This window comes from Chiloscyllium plagiosum, unplaced genomic scaffold, assembly GCF_037043375.1.
Source record: "Chiloscyllium plagiosum isolate Xiang-an unplaced genomic scaffold, Cpla_swu_hap1 HiC_scaffold_39, whole genome shotgun sequence".
NCBI classification, from domain to species: Eukaryota; Metazoa; Chordata; class Chondrichthyes; order Orectolobiformes; family Hemiscylliidae; genus Chiloscyllium; species Chiloscyllium plagiosum.
In genome coordinates, this window is record NW_028270177.1 from 9,283,410 (window position 1) to 9,310,343 (window position 26,934).

General features: G+C 44.8%; 1 protein-coding gene across 1 annotated transcript in view; it reads left to right on the forward strand.

The window, feature by feature from the left end:
- nox5 (NADPH oxidase, EF-hand calcium binding domain 5) overlaps positions 1 to 26,934 on the forward strand; it is a 79,836-nt gene that overhangs the window by 9,684 nt on the left and 43,218 nt on the right. The window contains exons 3-9 of the mRNA XM_087981470.1: positions 1,497 to 1,707; positions 12,328 to 12,565; positions 13,911 to 14,068; positions 14,502 to 14,661; positions 17,209 to 17,391; positions 21,523 to 21,655; positions 25,453 to 25,595. Coding sequence (XP_087837596.1) covers positions 1,497 to 1,707; positions 12,328 to 12,565; positions 13,911 to 14,068; positions 14,502 to 14,661; positions 17,209 to 17,391; positions 21,523 to 21,655; positions 25,453 to 25,595 — 1,226 coding nt within the window. The remainder of the gene's footprint in view (positions 1 to 1,496; positions 1,708 to 12,327; positions 12,566 to 13,910; positions 14,069 to 14,501; positions 14,662 to 17,208; positions 17,392 to 21,522; positions 21,656 to 25,452; positions 25,596 to 26,934) is intronic.

Here is a 26,934-nt window from a genome sequence, read left to right on the forward strand (position 1 = left end):
ACTAAATTGTTCAAAAGTATTTGTCAAACGTGTATTAAATAAAGTTTGAGGTTGAGCCACATGAAGAAATATAAAAGGGCCTCTTTTTGGAAGCTTTAAGAAGTAGCTTAAAACAGGAGACACACACACAGAGGCACACACACGGACACGGATGCACACATGGGAACACACACATACACACAAGCACACAGAGACACACACACACACACACACGCAGACACACAGAGACAGAGACGCACACACAGACACACCGACACACAGACACACGCACACAGAGACACGCACACAGAGACACGCACACAGATGCGCACACACAGACAGACATGCACACACACAGACACATACATAGACACAGACACAGAGAGGCACACACACACAGACACGCACAGACAAAGACGGACACACGGACACACACAGACACATACATAGGTACACACAGAGACGCACACACAGACACACACATGGACACAGACACACAGAGAGGCACACACACAGACACACTGACACACAGTCACACACAGACACAGATACATACATAGACACACAGAGATACATACACAGAGACACACACAGACAGGCACACACAGACACATACACAAAGACACACATACAGACACACACGTATACACACACGGATGCATACACAAAGGTACAGACACACACACACACAGACAGACACATGGACACACACACGGACATGGGCACACACAGACACACACACCCACACACACACCCACACACACACAGACACACTTGCACAGACACACACATGCAGACACACCGATACACAGACACACACACACACATGGACACACACACAAACAGAGATGCACACACACAGACACACACACACACACAGACACAACGATACACAGGCACACAGAAACACAGACACACACAGACACATATACAAAGACACAGACACACACGTATGTACACACACACACACAGATGCATACACTAACACACACACACACACACATTTCATCAGTAGAAGACATGGCTGCCAAACTTGGAGTCAAATAAATTAGGAATGCACACTGGAGGAATGCGGAGATCTGAGAAGGTGTAGGACTGAAAGAAATTTACACAGAGAAGGAGAGACATAGCCACTGAGAGATTTGAACACTGGATGACTTTTAGTTTTATATTAATAATGTCTTGTTTTAGATCCCTCAATAGTTGGAAACAGTATATTTCTCTCTAAAAAAGTAAATTCTCTTAATTCATCCTGTAATCTTCCATAATCCAATAACAGCCCTGATTTACTATTGTGGTAACTGGATCAGTGGTGCTGGAAGAGCACAGCAGTTCAGGCAGCATCCAAGGAGCAGCGAAATCGACGTTTCGGGCAAAAGCCCTTCATCAGGAATAAAAGCTGCTCATTGGATGCTGCCTGAACTGCTGTGCTCTTCCAGCACCAATAATCCAGAATCTGGTTTCCAGCATCTGCAGTCATTGTTTTTACCTCTATTGTGGTAACTGTCGACTCACAGGCAGTGGTTCCATAGACCCAGATGAGTTACGCATCGTCCTCAAATCCTGTTTACGGGAAAGTGCCATTTCCTTACCAGAGGAAAAGCTTGATGATCTCACAATGGCTCTCTTCGAGTCAGCTGACAAAGACAACAGTGGCGCCATTACCTTTGAGGAGCTCAAGGAAGAACTGGAGAACTTTCCAGAAGTAATGGAAAACCTGACAATAAGGTAATGATGGAAGAATGAAGTTAGCTTCAATCCAATTTCCTACTTAGCCAAAAAAAATTAGCAAAAAAATTGCTGGTATTTTATGGACTGAATTTTCAGCCTCACTGTAACACCTCATAAGATTGCTGGACACAGCAACCATATTTGTTATGCCAATATAGGAATAAATATCCTTCTTAGATTGTTGATAAGTTGATTATTGAGGCAAAGAAGACAAAGATTTTACCTGAAATATAACCCAGACAAAAACGAACTCAATACTGCCAGGTGCAGTAAAGTTGCCGACTCAGTTGGCTCTTTTCCTGAAGGTTCAACTTTCAATATTTGGACGTCCTCATCTCCAAATGCCCCATTCAGTCAAGCAACCTTTCTCTGCCATCATTGTTTCTTTATAACTATTCAACTGTTCAAAGAAAATAGAGAAAGTGCAATATTTTTAATATTACCTTCGCTCATGGCATGGTGGGTCAACTCACAGCAGGTGGACTACAGTGGTTCAAGAAGGCAGCTCACCACCACCTTCTCAAGGTAAACTCGGGATGGGCAATAAATGCCAGTGATGTCCACATCCCACAAGTGAATACAGAAGAAAAAAAAGTATTTTTAATGCAACCATGTTGGAATACTGTGAACAATTTTGAGCCCCTTATCTAAGAAAACATAAACTGGCATTGGAAGCAGTCTAGAGGAGGTTTGCTCGTTGATACTGGGTATGGAGGGACTGTCTTATGAGGAGAGGTTGGGTAGGTTGGGCCTGTGCTCATTGGAGGTTAGATGACTGAAAGATGACCTTATGAAAACATACAAGACTTTTAAGGGACTTCACAGGGTAGATACAGAGAGTATCCAGTGGGAGTGTCGAGGACCAGAGGGCTTAATCTCAGAATAAAGTCACACATTTAATAAAGAGATGAGGAGACATTTCTTCTCTCAGAGGATAGTGAATCTGTGGAATTCTTTATTGCAGAGAACTGTTGAGGCAGGGATGTTAAGTATATTAAAGACTGAGGTAGACAGCTTTTTAAATCAGTAAGGGAATTGAAGTAAGTCTGCAGAAGCTGGTATCCCATCACCAAGAAACCTTTTACTTACAAGAGCAGTCCTTGACTGATACAGAGTCAGACACCAGGTGTCAGTATCCCTGATGCTCAAGCTGTTTATTTTTTTTTAAGTGCAGTAGTGCTTTTTTTTAGTGCTTTCTCCTGATTTTTTTTTCCTTTCTTTTTTTTTAACCCCCACACTACCACCTAAGTGCGGTACTGCTTATTTTATCCCCAGCACCCATGGTGTGTGTGCGCGGGTGTGAGACACAGTGGAAGACACAAAGTGCACGAATCTTTATTCAATTTCCACCACCAGGAAGATAGGAAAACACCCGGGTGGCCAGTGACAAACACTGCCCTTCACATCAAAGGGCAATGCTGTGTGATCAAAACAGTGAGGGGGAGGGTAGGGACTAAATCAAAATAGAATTGGAGGGAGAAATGATGCACTCCACTCCCTGCGGCGCCCACCTCTCCCTGAACAACTCCAGGGTGTTGGTCGACACCGCGTGCTCCTTCTCCAAGGACACCCGGGCTCTAATGTAACCGCGGAAGAGGGGCAGGCAGTCTGCCCTAACGACCCCCTCCACGGCCCGCTGCCTCGACCTGTTGATGGCCAGTTTGGCCAGGCTCAAGCTGTTTTTTTTTTTGCTTGCGGTTTATATTTTTTTTCTTTTTCTTTTTTTCTTTTTTTTTCCTTTCTTTTTTTTATTATTAACCCCCACACTACCACCTAAGTGCGGTAGTGCTTATTTTAACCCCAGCACCCATGGTGTGTGTGGTGCTTGCGTTTTTTTTTATTTTAACCCCCACACTACCACCTAAGTGCGGTAGTGCTTATTTTATCCCCAGCACCCATGGTATGTGTGTGCAGGTGTGAGACACAGTGAAAGACAAAAAGTGCACGAATCTTTATTCAAATTCCACCACCAGGAAGATAGGAAAACACCCGGGTGGCCAGTGATAAACACTGCCCTTCACATCAAAGGGCATTGCTGTGTGATCAAAACAGTGAAGGGGAGGTTAGGGACTAAATCAAAATAGAATTGGAGGGAGAAATGATGCACTCCACTCCCTGCGGTGCCCACCTCTCCCTGAACAACTCCAGGGTGTTGGTCAACACCGCGTGCTCCTTCTCCAAGGACACCCGGGCTCTAACATAACCGCGGAAGAGGGGCAGGCAGTCGGCCCTAACGACCCCCTCCACGGCCCGCTGCCTGGACCTGTTGATGGCCAGTTTGGCCAGGCTCAAGCTGTTTATTTATTTATTTATTTATTTTCCTTTTTTTTTGTATTTTTTTCTCTTTTTTTTCTTTTTTTTTAAATTTCTCTTTCCCCTTTCTTTTTTAACCCCCACACTACCACCCAAGTGCGGTAGTGCTTATTTTATCCCCAGCACCCATGGTGTGTGTGCAGGTGTGAGACACAGTGAAAGACACAAAGTGCACCAATCTTTATTCAATTTCCACCACCAGGAAGATAGGAAAACACCCGGGTGGCCAGTGACAAGCACTGCCCTTCACATCAAGGGACAGTGCTGTGTGATCAAAACAGTGAGGGGGAGGGTAGGGACTAAATCAAAATAGAATTGGAGGGAGAAATGATGCACTCCACTCCCTGCGGCGCCCACCTCTCCCTGAACAACTCCAGGGTGTTGGTGGACACCGCGTGCTCCTTCGCCAAGGACACCCGGGCTCTAACATAACCGCGGAAGAGGGGCAGGCAGTCGGCCCTAACGACCCCCTCCACGGCCCACTGCCTGGACATGTTGATGGCCAGTTTGGCCAGGCCCAGGAGCAGACCCACGAGGAGGTCTTCAGACCTGCCCTCCTTCCTCCGTACCGGGTGCCCAAAGATCAGGAGCGTGGGACTGAAGTGCAGCCAAAAACAGAGGAGAAGGTTTTTAAGGAAATCAAAAAGGGAGTGCAAATGCCCACACCCAATATAGACGTGGTCCACGGATTCCACAGGACCACAGAACAAGCAGTTGGGCTGGGAGTCCGTGAACCACCGCAACCTGCGGTTGCAGGGGACTGCTGCGTGCAGCAACCTCCACCCCAGATCCCCGAGAGAAAGGGGGAGGACTCCCGCATAGAGAGCCCTCCACTGGGGATCCCCACCGCCCGGTGGCAAATGGGCACGCCAAGGCGTGTCCGGGCTCAAGCTGTTTATTTTTTTTTTCTCCTAAGTGCGGTAGTGCTTATTTTTTCCCCAGCACCCATGGTGTGTGTGTGCAGGTGTGAGACACAGTGAAAGACACAAAGTGCACCAATCTTTTATTCAATTTCCACCACCAGGAAGATAGGAAAACACCCGGGTGGCCAGTGACAAACACTGCCCTTCACAGCAAGGGACAGTGCTGTGTGATCAAAAACAGTGAAGGGGAGGGTAGGGACTAAATCAAAATAGAGTTGGAGGGAGAAATGATGCACTCCACTCCCTGCGGCGCCCACCTCTCCCTGAACAACTCCAGGGTGTTGGTGGACACCGCGTGCTCCTTCTCCAAGGACACCCGGGCTCTGACGTAACCGCGGAAGAGGGGCAGGCAGTCGGCCCTAACGACCCCCTCCACGGCCCGCTGCCTGGACCTGTTGATGGCCAGTTTGGCCAGGCCCAGGAGCAGAACCACGAGGAGATCTTCAGACCTGCCCTCCTTCCTCCGTACCGGGTGCCCAAAGATCAGGAGCGTGGGACTGAAGTGCAGCCAGAAACAGAGGAGAAGGTTTTTCAGAAAATCAAAAAGGGAGTGCAAACGCCCACACCCAATATACACATGGTCCACGGACTCCACAGCGCCACAGAACAAGCAGTTGGGCTGGGAGTCAGTGAACCACCGTAATCTGCGGTTGCAGGGGACTGCTGCGTGCAGCACCCTCCACCCCAGATCCCCGAGAGAAAGGGGGAGGACTCCCGCGTAGAGAGCCCTCCACTGGGGATCCCCACCGCCCGGTGGCAAATGGGCACGCCAAGGCGTGTCCGGGCTCAAGCTGTTTATTATTATTTTTTTATTTTTGTGGTTTTTTTTTTTTGCAGCACCCTCCACCCCAGATCCCCGAGAGAAAGGGGGAGGACTCCCACGTAGAGAGCCCTCCACTGGGGATCCCCACCGCCCGGTGGCAAATGGGCACGCCAAGGCGTGTCCGGGCTCAAGCTGTTTATTTTTTTTTTTTTTTCTTTTCTTTTCTTTTTTTTCATATTTAATCCCCACACTACCGCCTAATTGCGGTAGTGCTTATTTTACTCTCCTCTCTTTTCTTTTTTTTCCATGGTGTGTGTGTGTGCAGGTGTGAGACACAGTGAAAGACACAGTGCACAAATCTTTATTCAAATTCCACCACCAGGAAGATAGGAAAACACCCAGGTGGTCAGTGACAAACACTGCCCTTCACATCAAAGGGCAGTGCTGTGTGATCAAAACAGTGAGGGGGAGGGTAGGGACTAAATCAAAATAGAGTTGGGGGGGGAAACTCTCCTTTTTTTATATTTAATCCCCACACTACAGCCTAATTGGGGTAGTGCTTATTTTACTCTCCTCTTTTTTTTTTTCCTCTTTTTTTTATTTTCTTTTAACCCCCACACTACCACCTAAGTGCGGTAGTGCTTATTTTTTTCCCCAGCACCCATGGTGTGTGTGTGCAGGTGTGAGACACAGTGAAAGACACAAAGTGCACCAATCTTTTATTCAATTTCCACCACCAGGAAGATAGGAAAACACCCGGGTGGCCAGTGACAAACACTGCCCTTCACAGCAAGGGACAGTGCTGTGTGATCAAAAACAGTGAAGGGGAGGGTAGGGACTAAATCAAAATAGAGTTGGAGGGAGAAATGATGCACTCCACTCCCTGCGGCGCCCACCTCTCCCTGAACAACTCCAGGGTGTTGGTGGACACCGCGTGCTCCTTCTCCAAGGACACCCGGGCTCTGACGTAACCGCGGAAGAGGGGCAGGCAGTCGGCCCTAACGACCCCCTCCACGGCCCGCTGCCTGGACCTGTTGATGGCCAGTTTGGCCAGGCCCAGGAGCAGAACCACGAGGAGATCTTCAGACCTGCCCTCCTTCCTCCGTACCGGGTGCCCAAAGATCAGGAGCGTGGGACTGAAGTGCAGCCAGAAACAGAGGAGAAGATTTTTCAGAAAATCAAAAAGGGAGTGCAAACGCCCACACCCAATATACACATGGTCCACGGACTCCACAGCGCCACAGAACAAGCAGTTGGGCTGGGAGTCAGTGAACCACCGTAATCTGCGGTTGCAGGGGACTGCTGCGTGCAGCACCCTCCACCCCAGATCCCCGAGAGAAAGGGGGAGGACTCCCGCGTAGAGAGCCCTCCACTGGGGATCCCCACCGCCCGGTGGCAAATGGGCACGCCAAGGCGTGTCCGGGCTCAAGCTGTTTATTATTATTTTTTTATTTTTGTGGTTTTTTTTTTTTTGCAGCACCCTCCACCCCAGATCCCCGAGAGAAAGGGGGAGGACTCCCACGTAGAGAGCCCTCCACTGGGGATCCCCACCGCCCGGTGGCAAATGGGCACGCCAAGGCGTGTCCGGGCTCAAGCTGTTTATTCATCAGCCAGGGCTCTCTGATTGGTCCAGATTAACAGCTCCAATCAAGGAATTCATATTCGATTAGGCCCTGCTGCCTGACCTCATTACAATCGCTACAGGAATTAACAGTTTTGGGAGGGAAGGGGGGGAGGCAGGAAAGTGAAGGTGAGGATTGTCAGATCAGCCATTGTCTCATAGAATGGTGGAGCAAACTCAATGGACTGAGTGGCCTCCCTCTGCTCATACATCTTATGGTCACCTGATTGTTTCCCTGTGTTTTGCGTCATTTGATATCAGGAAGATTAATCTTTAGTTTGTGGACTGTTAGCAACCCCATGATCTAGGCACTGGGCACCAACCTTGAAAATTGTCATTTTCCACACTGAACATCCCGATTTTCAAAACATACATTTGTTCATGAAAAACGAGCCGAATCCTGAGGTCAACTGCAGTGTTGTCACAGTAGAGCACTCCTGTTCTTGCACAAACAAATGATTGAATCAGAGATCTCACTGCATGGCTGTGGAGGGGCTCAATCAGAGAACTTATTCAATCTCCCACCCCTTCAATTGGGCCAGATTGAATCACTGGCTTTGTCAAGACTTTCCACCAAGTGGGAGCTAAGGTGATGTTTCTATTGAGGTTCCATGCGCTTGTCCAATATTTGCAGCAATTCCCTAATTTCACTCAGCAACAGGCATGTTTAATTAAGCATAAATATATTGTAAACAAGTGTGTTGACCAATGAAGCAGTTAATTTAGACTTTTGTGACAGAAAGAGCATGAGATCTAAATGTATGTGAAGCTCTCCTGGAGGTTATTACAGAGCTGCAAGAAGGGGGATTGTTGCATTAATAATGGCCTTTATTCCAAACTTTAAGGTTTCCATATGACATTCGTCTGTGACTACCTTATGTCACACCAATACTTTGTCACAGAGTGCACCGCGCTGGATGCATGGATCTCCCACACTCTGCAAGGTCCAGGACAGCTGGCTGTCTGAAAAATGAAACTGGTTAATTTGATATCAGCAGATTGTCAGCGTTGACTCTCTTGGGTATAATTCACTCAAAGGACATTGGCATCGTTGACTGGGTCCCCAGTTATTGCCTGTCAGAGGGTATTGGTGGTGAGCTGCCTGCCTGAACTTCTGCAGTTCATTTTCTGTTGGTAGACCCACTCTGGCATTAGGAAGGGAGTTCCAGGATTTTGACACAACAACAGTGAAGGAATGGTAATATACTTGCAAATAAAGATGGTGAGCAACTTGGAGGTGATCTTGCAGGTAGTGGTGTTCTCATGTATTTGCTACCAGTGTCCTTCTAGATGGAAGTGTTTGTGGGTTTGGAGGGTGCTGTCAAAGGAGCCTTGGTATATCCTGTAAGACAGTACACATTGCTGCTACTGAGGATTGGTGGTGCCATTCTGTAACATCAATCTTGTGCAGTGATGTCAAATAAACACAGTTGTCCATGTACTTCTCTGCATTGTGGCTTTGAGTGCTGCATAATCCTACAGGCACTGAGAGATTGATCCTTCATTTCAATATGATTTGTAGGGTTACATTACCTGACTAGTGCTGTGTTGAAACATTTGCAAAGAGATTAAATGCAAATACATTAAGCACTTGTGCAGGACTACTGGCAATTTGAAAATAAACCCTGTCATTTCTAACGACTTTGAAGTAAAGCTCTTTAAAACATTAGCAGGCAATAATTAAACGATTCAAATTAAATTTCTTTTTCTACTATTTTAATGGTGTTATAAGTGTGTTTGCATCTCCATTAATATATCAAAGGAAAAGTTCCAAATAAATATGTTAAGTGTTCACCAACGCACGAGATGACACATAACAGAAAATTATGTGTGGCAAGTGCGAACAAACACGAAGCATTTTTCACATAAAAAAGTAATTGCTGCTATTTGAATGTGGTGGAATGTCTGGACCAGTGCCAATTAGAATTTTACAAAGGGTATCATGTTTGATTATGGTATGTAAACCAGATAGTGGAATTTGAATTCAATAAACATCTGAATGATGACCCTTTTAACCATTGTCTGAAAAACCCATTTGGTTCACAAGTGTCCTTTAGGGAAAGAAACTGCCATCCTTATCCGGTCTGGCCTACACGTGACTGTAGTCCCCAGAGCAATATGGTTGACTCGTAGCTGCCTTCTGGGCAGTTCAGGATGGGCAATAAATGATGGTTTAGCCAGCAACACCCTCATCCTGTGAATGAAGATTTTTTTAAAAATCAGGGCATACCATTAAATTGGGCCATTTGGTCCACACCCAATGTTACGGCTTCTAAGAAGCTTTCTCCCACCGCTTTTCATACAATGGTGTTGGCACAATGTTCTATCCTTTCTCCCTCATGTTATCTAACTTCCCGTTGAGTGTCTCTGTATTGTTTGCCTTACGGATTACTCGTGGTCACTGTTTTATCATGTGGTTTGATGTCATACAATGAGCTTGGATAATTTCCAGACTGATCAAGGAATGAGCAAAATCATAAACTGTCTTCAAGCTTTGACTTCAAAGTAATACTATTAAGGATACCTTCATACTAAACCCTGCTGTTTTTTGGTGATCATAGATACATTATGATTAAATTAGTCACAAATTAATCCATCTTCTTTGTGTGTTCATGTTAGCCTTCCAGAGAGTTGTCCCTAACGTAATGTGGGCTATTCTGACTCCACCATGCTGCTCTATTTATGTTTAGTGATCTGCAGCTCTGTGACATCATCACAAGTTTGCTCCAGGGCCCTGAATCCCTTAGACAATAGTGGCCAGATTCATTCTTTACATAAAGAGGCAACATCCTTGTAAATCTTTTCTGAACCCTTATAAGTTTCATAGCCTACCTCCTATAGGAGGGAGACCATGGCCTTTAGTCTTACTTATGAGCAGAAAAATTCTCAATGAATTCCATATCAAGTGTTTCATAATCATAAAGATCCCTATCAAGTCCCCTGACAACCTTCCCTTTACTGAAGTGAGGAGTCCCAGTCTGTCCAGTTTCACCTGATAGACATCATCTCACGGTTTTGATAAATTTTTGACGATCATTTTTCCACCATCTTAAATACCTCTGTACTCATTGTAATCTGTGAAGACCCAGTACCATTCACAGGACTCTGTCATCTGCTGAGATTGTGAACTTCTTTGCACAATTCAGTATCAGCCACACTTGTGTTTGAAATCAGACACGATGTTACGCAGTGAGCAGGGCAGTGGGATTAGTCCAATGCAGAAGACCACAAGAAATAGGAGCAGGAGGAGGGCATTCAGCCCCTCAAAAGCCTTTCAACAAGGTCATGGCTGATCTGCCCCAGTCCTTATCTCCTTTCTCATGTTAGCTCAGCAAAGCCGTCAATTCCATAATATTTCAAAAATCTATCCACGTCCTCTTTAAATCGTTTCAGTGATCTAGCCTCAACAACTTTGTGGGTTAGAGAATTCACTATCCTTTGGGAGAGGAAATTCCTTCGCATCTCAGTTTGAAAGGAGGATCCCCTTATTTTGTTACTATGTCCCCCAACTCGAGATTCCCCGACTATTAGAAATGTGTTCTCAACATCTACTCTGTCAAGATCCACCAGCATCTTGTATGTTTCAATAAGATCATCCCTCATTCCTCAAAACTCTTAGTGAGTAAAAGCCTAACCTCTTCAGTCAAACGCCCATTTATTCCAGGAACCAGTCTAGCCTAAACAAACAGCAGCAGACACAATGGGCTGAAGTATAGAGGGTTAGAGATAGAAAAATAGATTGGAAATACTGGGGCTTTTTTTCACTGGGTTTTAGGAGGTAAAGGGGTGACCTTATTGAGGTTTATAAAATTATGAGGGGACTAGGTAAGGTGAATGGCAAGGGCCACTTCCTGAAAGTGGGGGCATTCAAAGCTAGGGGCATATTTTTAAGATGAGAGAAGAAATATTTAAAAAGAACATGATGGGCAATTTTTTTTACACAGAGTGTGGTTTATGTGTGGAATGAACTGCCAGAGAAAGTGGTGGATGCAAGTACAGTTACAAGGTTTAAAAGTCAATTGGATAAGTTAATGAATAGCAAAGCTTTAGAGGGATATGGACCGAGTGCAGGCAGGTGGGATTAGTTTAGCTTGGGATTATGGTCAGTGTGGATTGGTTGTACTGAAAGGTTTGTTTACATGCTGTATAATTCTATGAGGGATACTTACAATGTCGGCATAGAAATAAACTGAGAGTTTATGCATAAGTGAACAAGATGTCTGGAAGCAGTGTGGTGAATTTCAATACTAGAGTTTATATTTGGTGAGCCTTGGATGCCAATGAAAATCAGCAGTTCTGGAATTACTGTGGATCTCTGAATACCTTGTATATACAACGATAGAGTTCATAGAATTTCTCCATACCATTTGGCCCGTCAAGTCCACACCACCCCTCCGAAAAGCAACCCCCCCCCAACCTATCCCTTACGTTTCACATGACTAATCCACCTAATCTGCACATCCCTGGACACTATGGGCAATTTCCCATGTCCAATCCACTCCAACCTGCACATCTTTGGACTGTAGAAGGAAACTGGAGCACCTGAAGGGAACCCACACAGATACGGGGAGAATGTGCAAACTCCACACTGACAGTCACACAAGGGTGGAATCGAATCTGGGCCCCTGGTGCTGTGAGGCAGCAGTGCTAACCACTGAGCCACTGGGTCATGAATACATTAACCTAAATCTATTTCATGGCATGGGACAGAATATCCTCATGGTGTTATCTGACAGTGCTCGAGCCTGGATTTGTGACAGAAGGTCTTCCAATTGGTGAAGTGTGTTTTGGTAGGTTGGGAGTGGTAGGAGTGCTAACCACTGAGCCACTATACCGTCCTGAGTTCAAATCCCATGATAGAATTGTTGAACAGGGAGCTTCACTGTAGTTCACACATGTGCAATGCTATTTATTATCAGCCTTGAGAAGTTTACAGGTAACATATCTCACTCCACTGAGGGAGGACAGCAGTTAATTTGGTAACTCTTTTCCTACAGTGCTGCCAATTGGCTAAAGCCACCAGCAACAGAGAAGTACACAAGGCAGACCCCGCGGTATCTGACACCAGCCTACTGGCACAATAATAGCCGCAAGCTGCTCTTCATGTGCTGTTACATCCTCGTCAATATCTTTCTTTTCACGTTTGCTGCACTAAAACACGTTGACGTTGGTGGATGGGTCATGTTGGCTAAAGGTTGTGGGCAGTGCCTTAACTTTAACTGTACCTTCATCGGGGTGAGTACTGAAATTAGCTCCCATTGGAATTTAACCTTAACCTGATTTAACTGAACTTTCTCAGGTAAAGGAGATTGAAGGGTACAAATGCCAGTTGAGCAGGTTAAAGCAACGAAGGTCCTTAGCATGTGAGGACTTAATTGCAGCCACACTAACAGAGCTGTGCTCATACAGAGTGGCAAAACAATCAGGGTCCCTCTGTCCTTGATTGCTGTCAATTGATTGCTGCTGGAAGGTGCATACACAATAATCAGGGGACAATGCTGAGATTCTCCCTCCTCACAGCACACAGCTGAGGTATCAGCAGATTCTCATGTCTCTGATTGATTGTGTAAAATAGAAATATAAATCAGGGAAAATCCATTTCAGGGAGGGCTGCTCACCCCTTTAATGCCAAGGTTAGAATGGTGCTGGAAAAGCACAGCAGGTCAGGCAGCATCCAAGGAGTAGGAAAATTGACGTTTCGGGCAGGAGCCCTTCATCAGGAATGTGCCTTCATCTGCCCGAAACGTTGATTTTCCTGCTCCTCGGATGCTGCCTGACCTGCTGTGTTTTTCCAGCACCACTCAAATCTTGACTCTGATCTCCAGCATCTGCAGTCCTCACTTTCACCCCTTCAATGTCTCTGCCCCAATACAAACAATGACAATTTGAAGATTGCTGAGTCCTGCTAACTCCACCTCCCCTGCCTTGGTCACTACTATAAGCAGGCAATGGAGAGTTTAATCAAACTGTTCAAAATCAGCAGGATTTGTTTTTGTTGAACCATAGAATGGTTAAACGCAAAAGGAGGCCACTCAGTTCATTGTGTTGACTACTAGATTAGATTAGATTACTTACAGTGTGGAAACAGGCCTTTCGGCCCAACAAGTCCACACCGCCCCACCGAAGCGCAACCCACGCATGCCCCTACATTTACCCCTTACCTAACACTACGGGCAATTTAGCATGGCCAATTCACCTGACCTGCACATCTTTGGACTGCGGGAGGAAACCGGAGCACCCGGAAGAAACCCACGCAGACACGGGGAGAACGTGTCTCTAAAGGAACCATTTATCTTATCCCATTCACCCAAGCTTCCTCAGCACTCAGCTCTTCATATTAGGACACAATTCTACTCTCTGGGTAATGAGGATTCTCCTGAATTCTGTACTAGACTAATCTGCGACCACTTTATATCCCCCCCCCCCCACCCCCTGCCCGACCTACTCTGCAATTGGATGCATTGAAGACAAGCAGGTTACTTTAAATACATCAGCCAATTTCGTTTGTTCTTGTCATTATTTATTTTCTAGGAAATTAAGAATATTTTAACCAAACATGAACTACTTTTCCATTGTTAAGGTCCTTATGCTACGCCGATGTCTGACCTGGTTAAGAGCAACTTGGGTGGTGAGGGTTCTACCTTTGGATCAGCATGTACTCCTGCACCAGCTGGTGGGATTTGGTATATTTGGACTGAGTGTTGTTCATGCTATTGCTCATCTCATAAACTTTGGTAAGTATTCAAAGGTGATGGACAATACAATTTACACAAAAAAGCATCTTTTCTGCCATAGTGTTTTCAAAGCCTGAAAATCAGGGTTTCATTTGAATAGAACATTTAAACTACCTTCAATGATTTGATTGGAGAAACACTAAGGGTTGGAATTTATGGAGGTGTTGGTGATTGCATCTGCTGGGGGGATATACTAGCTGCTGGAATGACACAAGCCAGAGAACCAGGATTAAGGAGAGAACCAGCCACAGGGAAGAAATGGTGCAAGTTTCATGGAGTTGCGATCCTAATCCTTATATCAGCATGCCTTTCAATTCCTTTGTCCTTGTACTAATCTCACTTCCCCTTAGATATATCCATTCCAGTCACCTCAATGACACCAAGAGGTGGTGCGTTTATCATGATGTATTTCCTTTTGCAGTGAATTTGACTTTCAGTGGTGGAACCTACCAGCTATGGGAGTATCTCTTCACAACAAGACCTGGGATTGGTTGGATTTATGGAACGGCATCCATTACTGGAGTAATTTTGCTGCTTCTGATAATTTTGATGTTAATCTGTTCAAGTACATTCGTTCGCAGGAGTGGACATTTTGAGGTATAAGAAACTATAATCAGTACTCTTTAGAATTTAAGTTAAAAACCAAATGTAATGATTTGATCATTGGTGTAGAATCACTAAGGCAAGACAATTCATGATCAAAAGGATAATGTTGCTTGACTTAATATACATGGTTGCACACTACGTTAAGTCTATTATTACTGTTTGGATGCTGTTTCATTGAAACATAGAAAATAGGAGCAGGAAAAGGCCATTCAGCCCTTCGAGCCTGCCCCACTGTTCAATATGATCATGGTAGTTGATGTAATCTCAGTATCCCACTCCCGCTTTCTCTCCATACCCCTTGATTCCTTTAGCCGCTAGGGCCATGTCCAACTCCAACATACCTAACAAATTTGCCCCAACAGCTTTCAGTGGGAGGGAATTCCACAGTTTCACAACTCTCTGAGTGAAGAAATTCTTCCTCATCTCAGTCCAGAATGGCTTATCCCTTATTCTGAGACTGTGACCCCTAGCTCTGGACTTCCTCACCATTGGAAACATTCTTCCTGTATCGAGCATGCAGTCATTCTCCATTTAAGTAATCTGCTTTTTTTATTCTTCATGCTAAAATGGACAAATTAACATTTTCCCATCTTATATTCCAACCGCCAGATTTTTCCCACTCACTCAGCCCATTATATCTGTTTGCAACCTTCTTATATCCTCTTCACAACATCTGTTCCTATCATCTTTATGTTATCTGCAGATTTAGCACCACACCTTTTATCCTTTTAAAGTAATTGATGTGACTTGTAAAAGGCCGAAGTCTCAATACAGACTCAAATGATACTCCACTTACCACATCCTGTCAATCAGAAAAAGACCCACTGATGCATGCCCTCAGTTTTCTGCTGGCCAGCCAATCTTCTTTCCATGCTAATTTGAATTTATGTGCTTTGCATTACTTTTCCAGGTTTCTGCTAATTCTGTAACATTACCATTACATAATGTTAAGTCAAACTCTGTTTTTAATTTTGCCAAGGGAACACAGCTTTTATTTTAGTCAGAGCTATTTTCTCCCACACATCTCCCTAGGTCAGAAATTCAGCACCAACCTGATGTTGCAAGGGAGCCTCTGAACTGTGAACCAGCACAAGGAGATGAACAATGATCTCCCTCCTCTCCAATTTCAGCAATTGCCTACTGGTTAATGATTCTTCATGATAGAATCAGCATCAAGCCTTCTGTACCATTAGAAATCATGGTTGATCATTTCCTCAGTGCCTGGTGGGTCTCCTTCCACAGTCCAAAGATGTGCGGGTTACGTGGATTGGCCATGAGAAATTGCCCCATAGTCCCATAGAAATTGTCCAGGGATGTGCAGGCTAGGTGAATTGGCAGTGAGAAATTACCTCATAGTGCCCAGGGATTAGATTACCTACAGTGTGGAAACAGACCCTTTGGCCCAACAAGTCCACACTGACCCTCCGAAGAGAAACCCACCCACCCCTATATTTACCCCTGACTAATCCACCTAACACTACAGACAACTTAGCATGGTCACTTAACCTGCACATCTTTGGATTGTGGGAGGAAACAGGAGCACCTGGAGGAAAGCCACACAGACTGGGAGAATGTGCAAACTCCACACAGTCGCCCGAGGCTGGAATCAAACCTGGGACCCTGGTGCTGTGAGGCAGTAGTGCTAACCACTGAGCCACCATGCAGGCTAGGTGGATTGGCACTGGGAAATTGCCCTATCATGTCTAGGGATGTGCAGGTTAGGTGGATTAGCCATGGGAAATACAGGGTTACAAGAATATGGTGGGGGGGAGCTGAATGGCTGTTTCCACACTGTAGTGATTCTATGATGAACAGCGACTGTGTGAGTAAAATCCAGTCTAGTTCACTAATGTCTTTTAGGGAAGGAAATCTTACCTACACATGGCACCAGACCCACAACAATGTTGCTGACTATTAACAGAGTCGAGATTAGAGTAGTGCTGGAAAAGCACAGCAGGTCAGGCAGCATCCAAGGAACAGGACAGCCCTTTGAGTAATTAGGGATGAGAAATATATATGCTGGCTCGAATAACAACATCAACATCCCATGCATGAGTAAAAAAGGAACTCAATCTGTTGAGAGGACACACCTTGGTAGTATGCAGCACTGCCTGTGCTCTCCGCAAGTGCATGAAGAGTTGGCACTGAGGCCCCAGTAGTGGAGGTTGGTAGCACAGGGGCCTGGGCTAGTCCTGAATGTGTTTATTAAGGGCCAGTCTTACCAACAAAGTTCGAGGTTTGCTAATTGGCAGATGAGGTTTGTCACAAGAAGCTTATTAATGACATCCTGTGGTCCTGTTTCTTGATCCTGTCTGACTGGCATCACCCGATACATATTCTGAAGTTTGTCCTGATAACACAGTTCACAGCAGCTGATGTAACACGGAAGTCTGGGTCAAATGGATCTTATTGTCTGTTAGAGATGCAGTTTTTGATCAATATTGACGAACCGGTGCTTAAAATGTGCATGATCACAGAGAGTCATGAAATTGACCATAGGTTTCTTAATGCTGAACAATCCAAAACCCTCTCTTCCAGGTGTTTTATTGGACGCACTTGAGTTATATTTGGGTCTGGTCTCTGTTAATCCTTCATGGCTCCAACTTCTGGAAGTGGTTTGTGGTCTCTGGATTCTTGTTCCTTATGGAAAAAATAGTGGGAATCACAGTTTCACGAATTGGTGGCACTCAGGTTGTGGAGGTTAACTTACTGCCATCTAAGGTGAGTGATGTACAGTGTGTGTTCACACTCATCATTGAACAAGTGCAGAGACAGCCATTTTTTGACGCTGTTTAAATTCGTTTTTTTTAAATTTAACGGGATGTGGGCGTCACTGACTTAGCCAGTATTTACTGCACGTCCCTAATTGCCCAGAGGACAGTTAAGAGTTAATTACAAACACAAACAAATTGCTGGAAAAGCTCAGCATATCTGGTAGCACCTGTGGAGAGAAAGGGTCACTGGACCTGAAATTTTAACTCCGATTTCTCTCCACAGATGTTGCTACACCTGCTGAGATTTGTGTCGTGCAAAGGCACCGCAGGTCGGACAGCATCCGAGGAGCCGAAAAATTGATGTTTCGGGCAAAAGCCATTCCTCAGGAAAGCCGTCCATTCCTGATGAAGGGCTTTTGCCCAAAATGTCGATTTTCCTGCTCCTCGGATGCTGCCTGACCTGCCGTGCTTTTCCAGCACCACTCTAATCTTGACTCTAATCTCCAGCATCTGCAGTCCTCACTTTCGCCCTGCTGGGATTTTCCTCAATTTCGGTTTTTGTATCTGATTTTCAGCATCCTCAGTTCTTTCAGTTTTTATTTGAGAGTTAATTACATTGTTGCGTGAGCTGGAGTCACATGTAGACCAGACCAGTTACAGGTTAGGAAATGTTACCTGGTAATGTCACTAAGGGACATTGATCGACCAGATAGGTTGTGTTTTTTTAGGACAGTCAGCAATGATTATGTGATCACCATTAGGTTAGGCTCCTTGTTCCAGATATTCTTGGATTCAATTTTCATCAGCTGCCACAGTGGGATTCAAATCCGTGTTCCTCAACATTGGCCTGGGGTTTTGAATTGCTCGTCCAGTGTCAGTAACACCACCACCTCTGCTTACTGGCCCATTTCCTTGGATTGGAGCCTTCGAATAGATTCTTTCATGACAGAGGGTGCTCTGTTTGACAAAGAAGGAAAAAAATCTAACCTAAATCTGGAGCAGTATGTCTATTGTAGCAACATTAGCCAGTTCCTGATTGAATATAGATACCGGGATATTGTAATAAGGGATCTTAGAGTATGAAAAATTCAGCTAACTTTTGTGGCCATTCATCTACCAAAGCTTATACTTTATTCAGGAACCTGTAATGACAAATCTGGTCAGTTGGCATTTTCTCTGGTTCAGGTGTGGGCTACATTATAAACTGTCAGTTAAATACCGTATTGTTCAAATAGTGAGAAGCACATGGAGCACCTAAGTGCAAGGATACTTTTTGCTGATATATTTGCTTTATGTTAATCCAACATTGGATTAGCCAAGAGATGCATTGAAGCAATTCTGGTGACTCCCCTTAAGGGCAATTAGATGTGGGCATTGAATGCCAACTGAGCACACAACAGGCCTATCGTATGGAACAATAAGATGAAGAGAATATGGATAAATTGTAAAAAGATGGTCCATTGTATACCAAATTTGCAAAGATAATAGACTTTATCTTTGGTCCCTGCCTCAAATTCCATTCTATAGTCACCGTCTCCATCCTTCTCCCTGCCTGAGGTCAAACCAGACTGTTAAAAGTTGGATGTCTTGTTCGACTCTGAGATGAACTTGCCACCATATAAATGCAGGTTGCTATAAGCACTACCGCAGTTAGGCAGCAATGTGGTAAAAAAAAATATAAACAGGAGATTTAGAGTCTCCTCAGTTTAGTCTCCTCTGCTAAAAAAAATGCAAATTGTTGTTGCTATTCCCCAAGTACATTTCTGAGGAAGGATGTCGGAATTGTAACAGGACCCCCACCAACAGTTGGTGATGGTGAGAGAGGGGAAACTGGAGCAGTCCACATGATCTCGCTGGAACTAAGTTGTCTTTGGTGGGAAGAGGGCTGGTGGCAAGGGGGAGCAAACAAAAGGAATTCCTCAGCCCAATATAATTCACAGGCTAATTCCATGTACATACTGTAAATAGTTCCTTGTTTACCCTTCAAATAATTGTTTTTTTTTCCCCTTTCTGCTTGTAATGACCCAATGCCAATGGAACAAAGAATCCCTGCTTCATGAACTTTGGCTCTTCAATGTGTTAAAATCACATATTACACAATGGCCTAGAGGTGTTGTAAGTAGACTATTAATCCAGAAACTCAAGTAATGTTGTTGGGACCTGGATTTGAGACCCACCATGACAGATTGTGGAATTTGGATTCAATTTAAAAAATCTGGAATTAAGAGTCTAATAATGACCATGAAGTCATCATTGGGGAAAACCCATCTGGTTTACTAATGTCCTTCTTTAGGAACGATGATTAACATCCTTATCCAGTGTAGCCTGTCTGTGATTCTAGACACATGGTAATGTGGTTGGCGCTTAAATGCCCTCAGGGCAATTGGAGATGGGTAATAAATGCTGACCCAGCTAATGATATCCACATCTTGTAAATGAATAATAAAAATTGTCTTTGTATTTTTTGTTCAACTACTAGACATCTCCTAATTACTGACTCTGTCAGTTTGAAACTCTCTGATTTTCCACTCACTATTGAAACATCACCAACAGCCTGAGGAAATAGAATCTAAATTAAGCTGAAATGTACTCCGTTCTCAGCATGTGATATCAAGACAGTACTCAGTCCAGGGTCTGGATTTTTAGCTCTCCCAGGACTGGGAATAGAGGGAGCATTGGCATGGAAAGTTGCAGCTTCAGTAATCAGCCTGGTTCTGCACTCCATCTTGCCTTTGAGCCATTTTCCTGGGAGCAGGATGGGTGGGGAGGTGTTGGTGGAGGTTGGATGAGTTGCAGCCTTCAAGGAGCACAGACAATTGATGTAATTAAAGGCCTGTTAATGGAGGCCAATGCAGTCTCCCAAGGTGCTCTGAACCTCCCTCTTGGTTACAACAGTCATTGTGAGCCAGTGAGCAGGCTGCTACTGCTGGCCTGGCTGAAAAGACCACTTTTAATCATCAATACTGAAAAACTCAGAGGGAGTGTCATCTCCAATCTCTCCCTCACTTACCTGCCATTGCATCCTTCCACCACTTAGAGTCATAGAGATGTACAGCAGGGAAACAGACTTCAGTCTAACTCTTCCATGCCGACCAGATATTCTAACCTAATCTAGTCCCATTTGCCAGCACTTGACCCATATCCCTCTAAGCCTTTCCTATTCATATTCCCATCCAGATACCTTTTAAATGCTGTTATTACACCACCACTTCCATATACGCACCACCCTCTGCGTGAAAAAGTTGCCCTTTAGGTCCCTTTTATATATTTCCCCTCTCACCCTGAACCTATTCCCTCTAGTTCTGGAATCCCCCACCCCCAGGATAAGCCCTTGTCTATTTATCCTATCCATGCCCCTCATGATTTTATAAATCTCTATAAGGTCACCCCTCAGCCTTCGATACTGCAAGAAAAACAGCCCCAGCCTATCCAGCTTCTCCCAATGGATCCAACCCTCTAACTCTGGCAACATCTTTGTAACCCTGACAACCCTCTGGCCTGCCTCGTCACCACTCCAATCCCCCTGGTAAACACCACATCCACGGGCATGGGCAACGGCGCTCTCTGGAGAGCTTCCTGCCTCCCACTGCCCCATCCTTCCAGGGTGCCTGCGATGTAGCAAGGGTACCCCTTGGCCTGTTCACTCACCTCCCTACACCACTTCAGCTCACGGAAGATCCACTCCAAGCACTCGTGCATGTAAAATGCCCGATTTATTCCGATAAGTGGTCACTCTGGGAAGAGCAAAGTTAAAAATCCCGCAGCACCAGGTTCTAGTCCAACAGGTTTAATATGAGGCACTAGCTTTCGGAGCTGTGCTCCTCCACCAGGTGATTGTGCTTCATCAGGTGGATGAAGGAGCAGCACTCCGAAAGGTAGTGTGGTTTCAAATAAACCTGTTGGACTATAACCTGGTGTTGTGGGATTTTTAACTTTGCACACCCCAGTCCAACACCGGCATCTCCAAATCATGACTCTGGGGAGAATCACTTCCAGTGACTGATCCCCACACAGTGTTGGGTTTCTCTGGGATTTGGAGGCTGACAGGGGTGTGATGTTTTTGATTGTGCCAAGTAGCTACTCGAAGGAAGACCTCTGCATGTGAGATTATAATGAAAGTATTCTTCTTAACATTCAGGTTACCCATCTCGTAATCAAAAGGTCGCCATTCTTTCACTACAAACCCGGAGATTATGTGTATGTCAATATTCCAGCAATAGCCAAGTATGAGTGGCATCCATTTACCATCAGCAGTGCTCCAGAGCAGCAAGGTACGCTGTGAGAAGGCTTAGACCTTACATTGTGAAGGTGGGTTGAGGATGTTTGGATTTCAATGGAAAAGAGTAGACATCATGGTGACCTATAAGTGACGAGGTTTGAAGTTGCAAAGAGATCTGCCAGATTATTGATCGCAACGATCTGATGTAACAAAGGTTCAGAAACCAGTGAGTGCAAAAAGTACAGACTTAAGGACGTTGATGTATGTCAGGTGGTTGATCCTGCCTGAAGGAAGATTGGCGCTGTGAAATAATGTTTCAGGAAACGATAATAAAGTAGGTTCCAGAGGTAACGGGTTGTGTTTTTGAAGAGAAAGATTGAAAGGGTTAAAGAGGAGCAAATAAATTGATTGACCTGTAGGAAAGGAACAGGTTCATAAGGCCAGGTGCTGTTTCCTGTTTGTTAAAAAGCACCCTGTTCCTATGTACATCTTTTATAAATTACCCTCCTGTCTTCTCTTAAACCTATTGATAAATAATACTGACACATGTACCTTCAGGAGCTGTTCTTTACTCAATTTGTCAGGAGCATGGTGGTTAGCACTGCTTCTCACAGTGCCAGGGACATGGGTTCGATTCCACCCTCGGGCAACTGTCCATGTGGAGTTTGCACGTTCTCTCCCTTTGTCTGCATGGGTTTCCTCTCAGAGTCCAAAGACATTAGGTGGACGAGCCATTGGAAATGTAAGGTTACAGGGATAGTGTAGAGGGGTGGGTCAGGAAGAGATGCTGTTCAGAGGGTCAGTGTGAACTCAATGGGCCGAATGGCCTGCTTCCACATTGTAGATTTTCTATGATTGTGCATTCTTTTGTATCTTGGATATCTGTTCTGAATAAATAAAGTCCCTCTATCACCAACCACTGAGCCACCATGCCCCTGACAACTTTAAGCTTTTAACTTTAGTTAAAAGTTTTGTTGTACACTTTTCTTTACCAATGGGAATTTGATGAGATGCCACCCAGAGGATAAGAAGATAACACAAGATAAAAAACACAAGGTGTTGAGAAAATGAATTTGTACGTGGAGGGAGTTCACACGGTTTACCAGACTGATATCTGGGATGAAACAGTTGTCTAATGAGAAATGATTGAGCAGGTTGCAACACTGGAGCTTAACTGAATGAGAGCTAATCTTATGGAAACATGTTAAGATTCTGAGTGGCTTCAACAGGATAAATGCTGAGGGAATGTTTCACCTTGTGGGGAAATCTAGAACTGGGGGCAAAATAACGGGGGTCTCTCATTTAAAATGATGAGGAGGAGGAGATGCTTTTCTCAGACTGTCGCTAACATTTGGAATTCTGTTTCAGTCATCAGTGCAGGAAGGGCCATTGAACATATTCAAGGTTGAGTTAGACACATTCTTGTTATGCAGGGAGCCGGATGATGGGGAGCAGGCAGGAAGGTGGATTTAAGGCCTTGATTAGATCAGTTATGATCTTATTGATTTGCTGAGCAGGGTCCTGCTCCTATTCCTCACCTTCTTATAGAACATAGAATCCCTACAGTGTGGAAACAGGCCCTTTGGCCCAGAAAGTCCACACCGACCCTCCGAAGAGTAACCCACCTGGACCCATTCCCCTACTTCTCTCCATTTACCCCTGACTAACACATCCAATCTGGACACTATGGGCAATTTAGCATGGCCAATCCACCTAACCTGCACGTTTTTGGATTGTGGGAGGAAACCCATGCTGACACAGGGTGAAAGTGCAAACTCCACACAGACAGTTGCCTGAGGCTGGAATTGAACCCAGGTCCCTGGTGCTGTGAGGCAGCAGTGCTAACCACTGAGCCACCGTGCCACCTTATGTTCTAAACCTTCTCTAATTCCCCTGTTAATTTTCTCTGACTTTTCTTTGCATTTTCTTCTGTCCCATTTGAAGTCCTCCAATCCTTTCAACACCAACATCAAATTCATTGGGTCATTATTCAATTGAATCCTAACAGTTTGTGGGGATGATGTCCAATCACAAGATACATTGCGATTTCTGACAGATGCCATTGGGCCACATTGAGTGTGGATTCGATCCACTTTCCACTGCCTCAGTCATGGATCGACTCTTACCTTGAGTTTCTCTATTGTAGCTGAAGCAAATTAATTCAAGCTGAAAATAGTTCAAATCTGGAACCTTCTAGGTCTTTTCAACTGTCTCCTGTGAAAACATTTCGCTCTGATCTGCTAAGATCTTACAAAATCCAATGCTCATCGACCTAATCTTCGATGAGTTGCAGACCCTTATGTTCTAAAGGTGCAATCCTCCTGTGAATTTTAAAACTGCCTCCTTCACTTTACCCATGCTGACTGAGTTGTGACATTCAAGCTACATACAAAGCCAACTAACAGTCTGCAATGTCAAGAGATGGTTATGGTACTTTGTGAATTATGGCTAATTACCTGATACTCCCTTAAGGGGAAATCTAACCAGGGATAGACCTGCTGTGGTTCTGTTCACCGAGCTGGAAGTTTTTGTTGCAAACGTTTCATCCCCTGGCTAGGCGACATCATCAGTGCTTGGGAGCCTCCTGCGAAGCGTGTCTTTGGTGTTTCCTCCGGTGTTTATAGTGGTCTGTCCCTGCCGCTTCCGGTTGTCAGTTTCAGCTGTCCGCTGTAGTGGTTGATATATTGGGTCCAGGTCGATGTGTTTGTTGATGGAGTTTGTGGATGAATGCCATGCCTCTAGGAATTCCCTGGCTGTTCTCTGTCTGGCTTGCCCTATGATAGTAGTGTTGTCCCAGTCGAATTCATGTTGCTTGTTGTCTGCGTGTGTGGCTACTAAGGATAGCTGGTCGTGTTGTTTCGTGGCTAGTTGGTGTTCATGTATGCGGATTGTTAGCTGTCTTCCTGTTTGTCCTATATAGTGTTTTGTGCAGTCCTTGCATGGAACGAAGGACCCAATACCCAACATGAGCAAAACCAATGTAGTGTACAAAATACCATGCAAGGACTGCACAAAACACTGAGGCTCCCAAGCACTGATGATGTCGCCTAGCCAGGGGACAAAACGTTTGCAACAAAAACTTCCAGCTCGGCGAACAGAACCACAGCAACGAGCACCCGAGCTACAAATCTTCGCACAAACTTTGAACAGGGATAGACCTGTTGTCAATCGACCTTCACACAGTTTCCAGCAGGGGTCAGTAGATAGCTGAAATCCTACCATAATACTGCGTCCTATAGTATTACCCTACATGCCTACTTAGATAAATGAGCCAGCTATGATTTTAAATATTTCTTCTGTACTTTTATCAGCTGAAAGGTTGAGGGAATTATTCCTCAAAGCCATCATTTTTATATTTTTGAAACCAATGTCAAAATAAATATAACCATCAGGAGTCGACAGGCAACTGGATCATTTCGTTGCCCAATTGAGAAAAGACATGAATGTTGAGTAAAACTGTTATTTGAGGGAGGTCACACACTGGACTCCAAACCATGTACAGAGAGTGACATCTAGTGGCATGCCACTGTAACTGTTTATGATGTCAGTCCAGAAAAAAGGAGGATCAAATTACTGCAGATGCTGGAATCTGTACTGAAAACAACAAATGCTGACAATCACAGTGGGTCAGGCAGCACCCATGGAGAGAGAGCAAGCTAACATCTCAAGTCCAGCTGCCCCCTCCACACTTCATGTCAGCTCTGATGAAGAGTCATCGAGACTGGAAACATTAGCTTGCTCTCTCTCCATGGGTGCTTCCTGACCCACTGTGACCTCCAGCATTTGTTGTTTTCAGCCACAAAGAAGGAGATCGGTGTTTGTGATGCTTACATTTGTTTTAATCTGCAGACACTATTTGGCTCCATATCAGGAGCCTCGGCCAATGGACCAACCAACTCTACGAATACTTCCGACAACCTGAACTACTGGGCAACGAACCAAAGCGGCTGACAAGAAATCTGAGGAATAAAAAGCGCCAGAAGTCTGCGCAGGTCTGCCCTCTGTTTCTGCCGCTTCCCTCAGTGAATATGATTCTCTGCTACACCCTGGCTTTATAACTCCAGTCCTGTGACCAGGGTTTATGGGTTTTTTTCCAAAAGTTTCCAATAACATGCCTTTTCATGACTAATGCAGCTATTTCCCAGAAAAGCTAAATACTGTGGATGCTAGAAATCTGAAATCAAAACAGAAAATGCTGGAGAAACTCAGCAGGCCTTTCAGCATCTGTGGAGAGAGAAACTGTTCCTCTCTCCAAAGATGCTGCAGGCCTATTGAGTTTCCCCAGCCATTAGCTATTTCCTATATTGGGTTAACTCAGGTTCAACTTTGCAATTCGATACAGCACCCAGTGCACCCATTAGCATTGCATTGGACTTCAGTGAAATTTTCCAGCGTATTCATTCCAAGCCAATGGACTTCAAAGCCTGTGCCTGCCAATTATTGCAACTGTTATCCCTTACCTGGTTGTGTGGGTACTATACCTGGAAGAAATTACCCCTTATATTTATTTTTAATCATGTTTGGACATGTTATAAAACAATTCCAAGATAGGTGGGACTTACACTTCTGACGTTCTGACCCAGAGGTAGAGACACTACCACTACACCACAAGGCCAACCTTTCAGTTAACAACATTGACCAACTGAGCCCCAGCGACTGAAAGTAACGACCTTTTCCATATTTTCAACCAACCTAGTCAGTAATGTTATGATCCATCTCTGGTGCTTGATTGATTTATCGCTGTCACGTGTACTGAGATACGGAAAAGGGCTGTACAGGCAGATCATACCATACAGATGGTGTCAGAGTAACAGAACAGAGTGCAGAATACAGTGTTACAGCCGCAGAGAGGGTGCAGAGAGAGAGAGAGAATAACCAACATTAACATTTGAGAAGTTCATTCAAAAGTCAATTCATGGCAGGGAAAAAGCTGTTCTTGAATCTGTTTGTATGTGTATTCAAACTTCTATACCATCTGCCTGATGGAAGAGGGTTGCAGAGAATATAACCAGGGTGGGAGAGGTCTGATTATGTAGGTCACTTTTCTGAGGCAGCGGGAAATATAATTGGAGTCAGTGGATGGAGGGCTGCTTTGTGTGATGGACTGGGCTGTGTTCATGACTCTCGGTAGTCTCTTGTAGTCTTGGGAAAAGCAGTTGCCATACCTTGCTGTGATGCATCCGGATCGGATGCTTTCTATGGTGCATCTATAAAAATCGGAAAGATTCAATGTGGACATGCTGAATTTCCTTCGCCTCCTGAGGAAATAGAGACATGCTTATTCTTACTGATTGTAGTCTATGGGTCAGGAAGTTGAGGATTCATTACAGA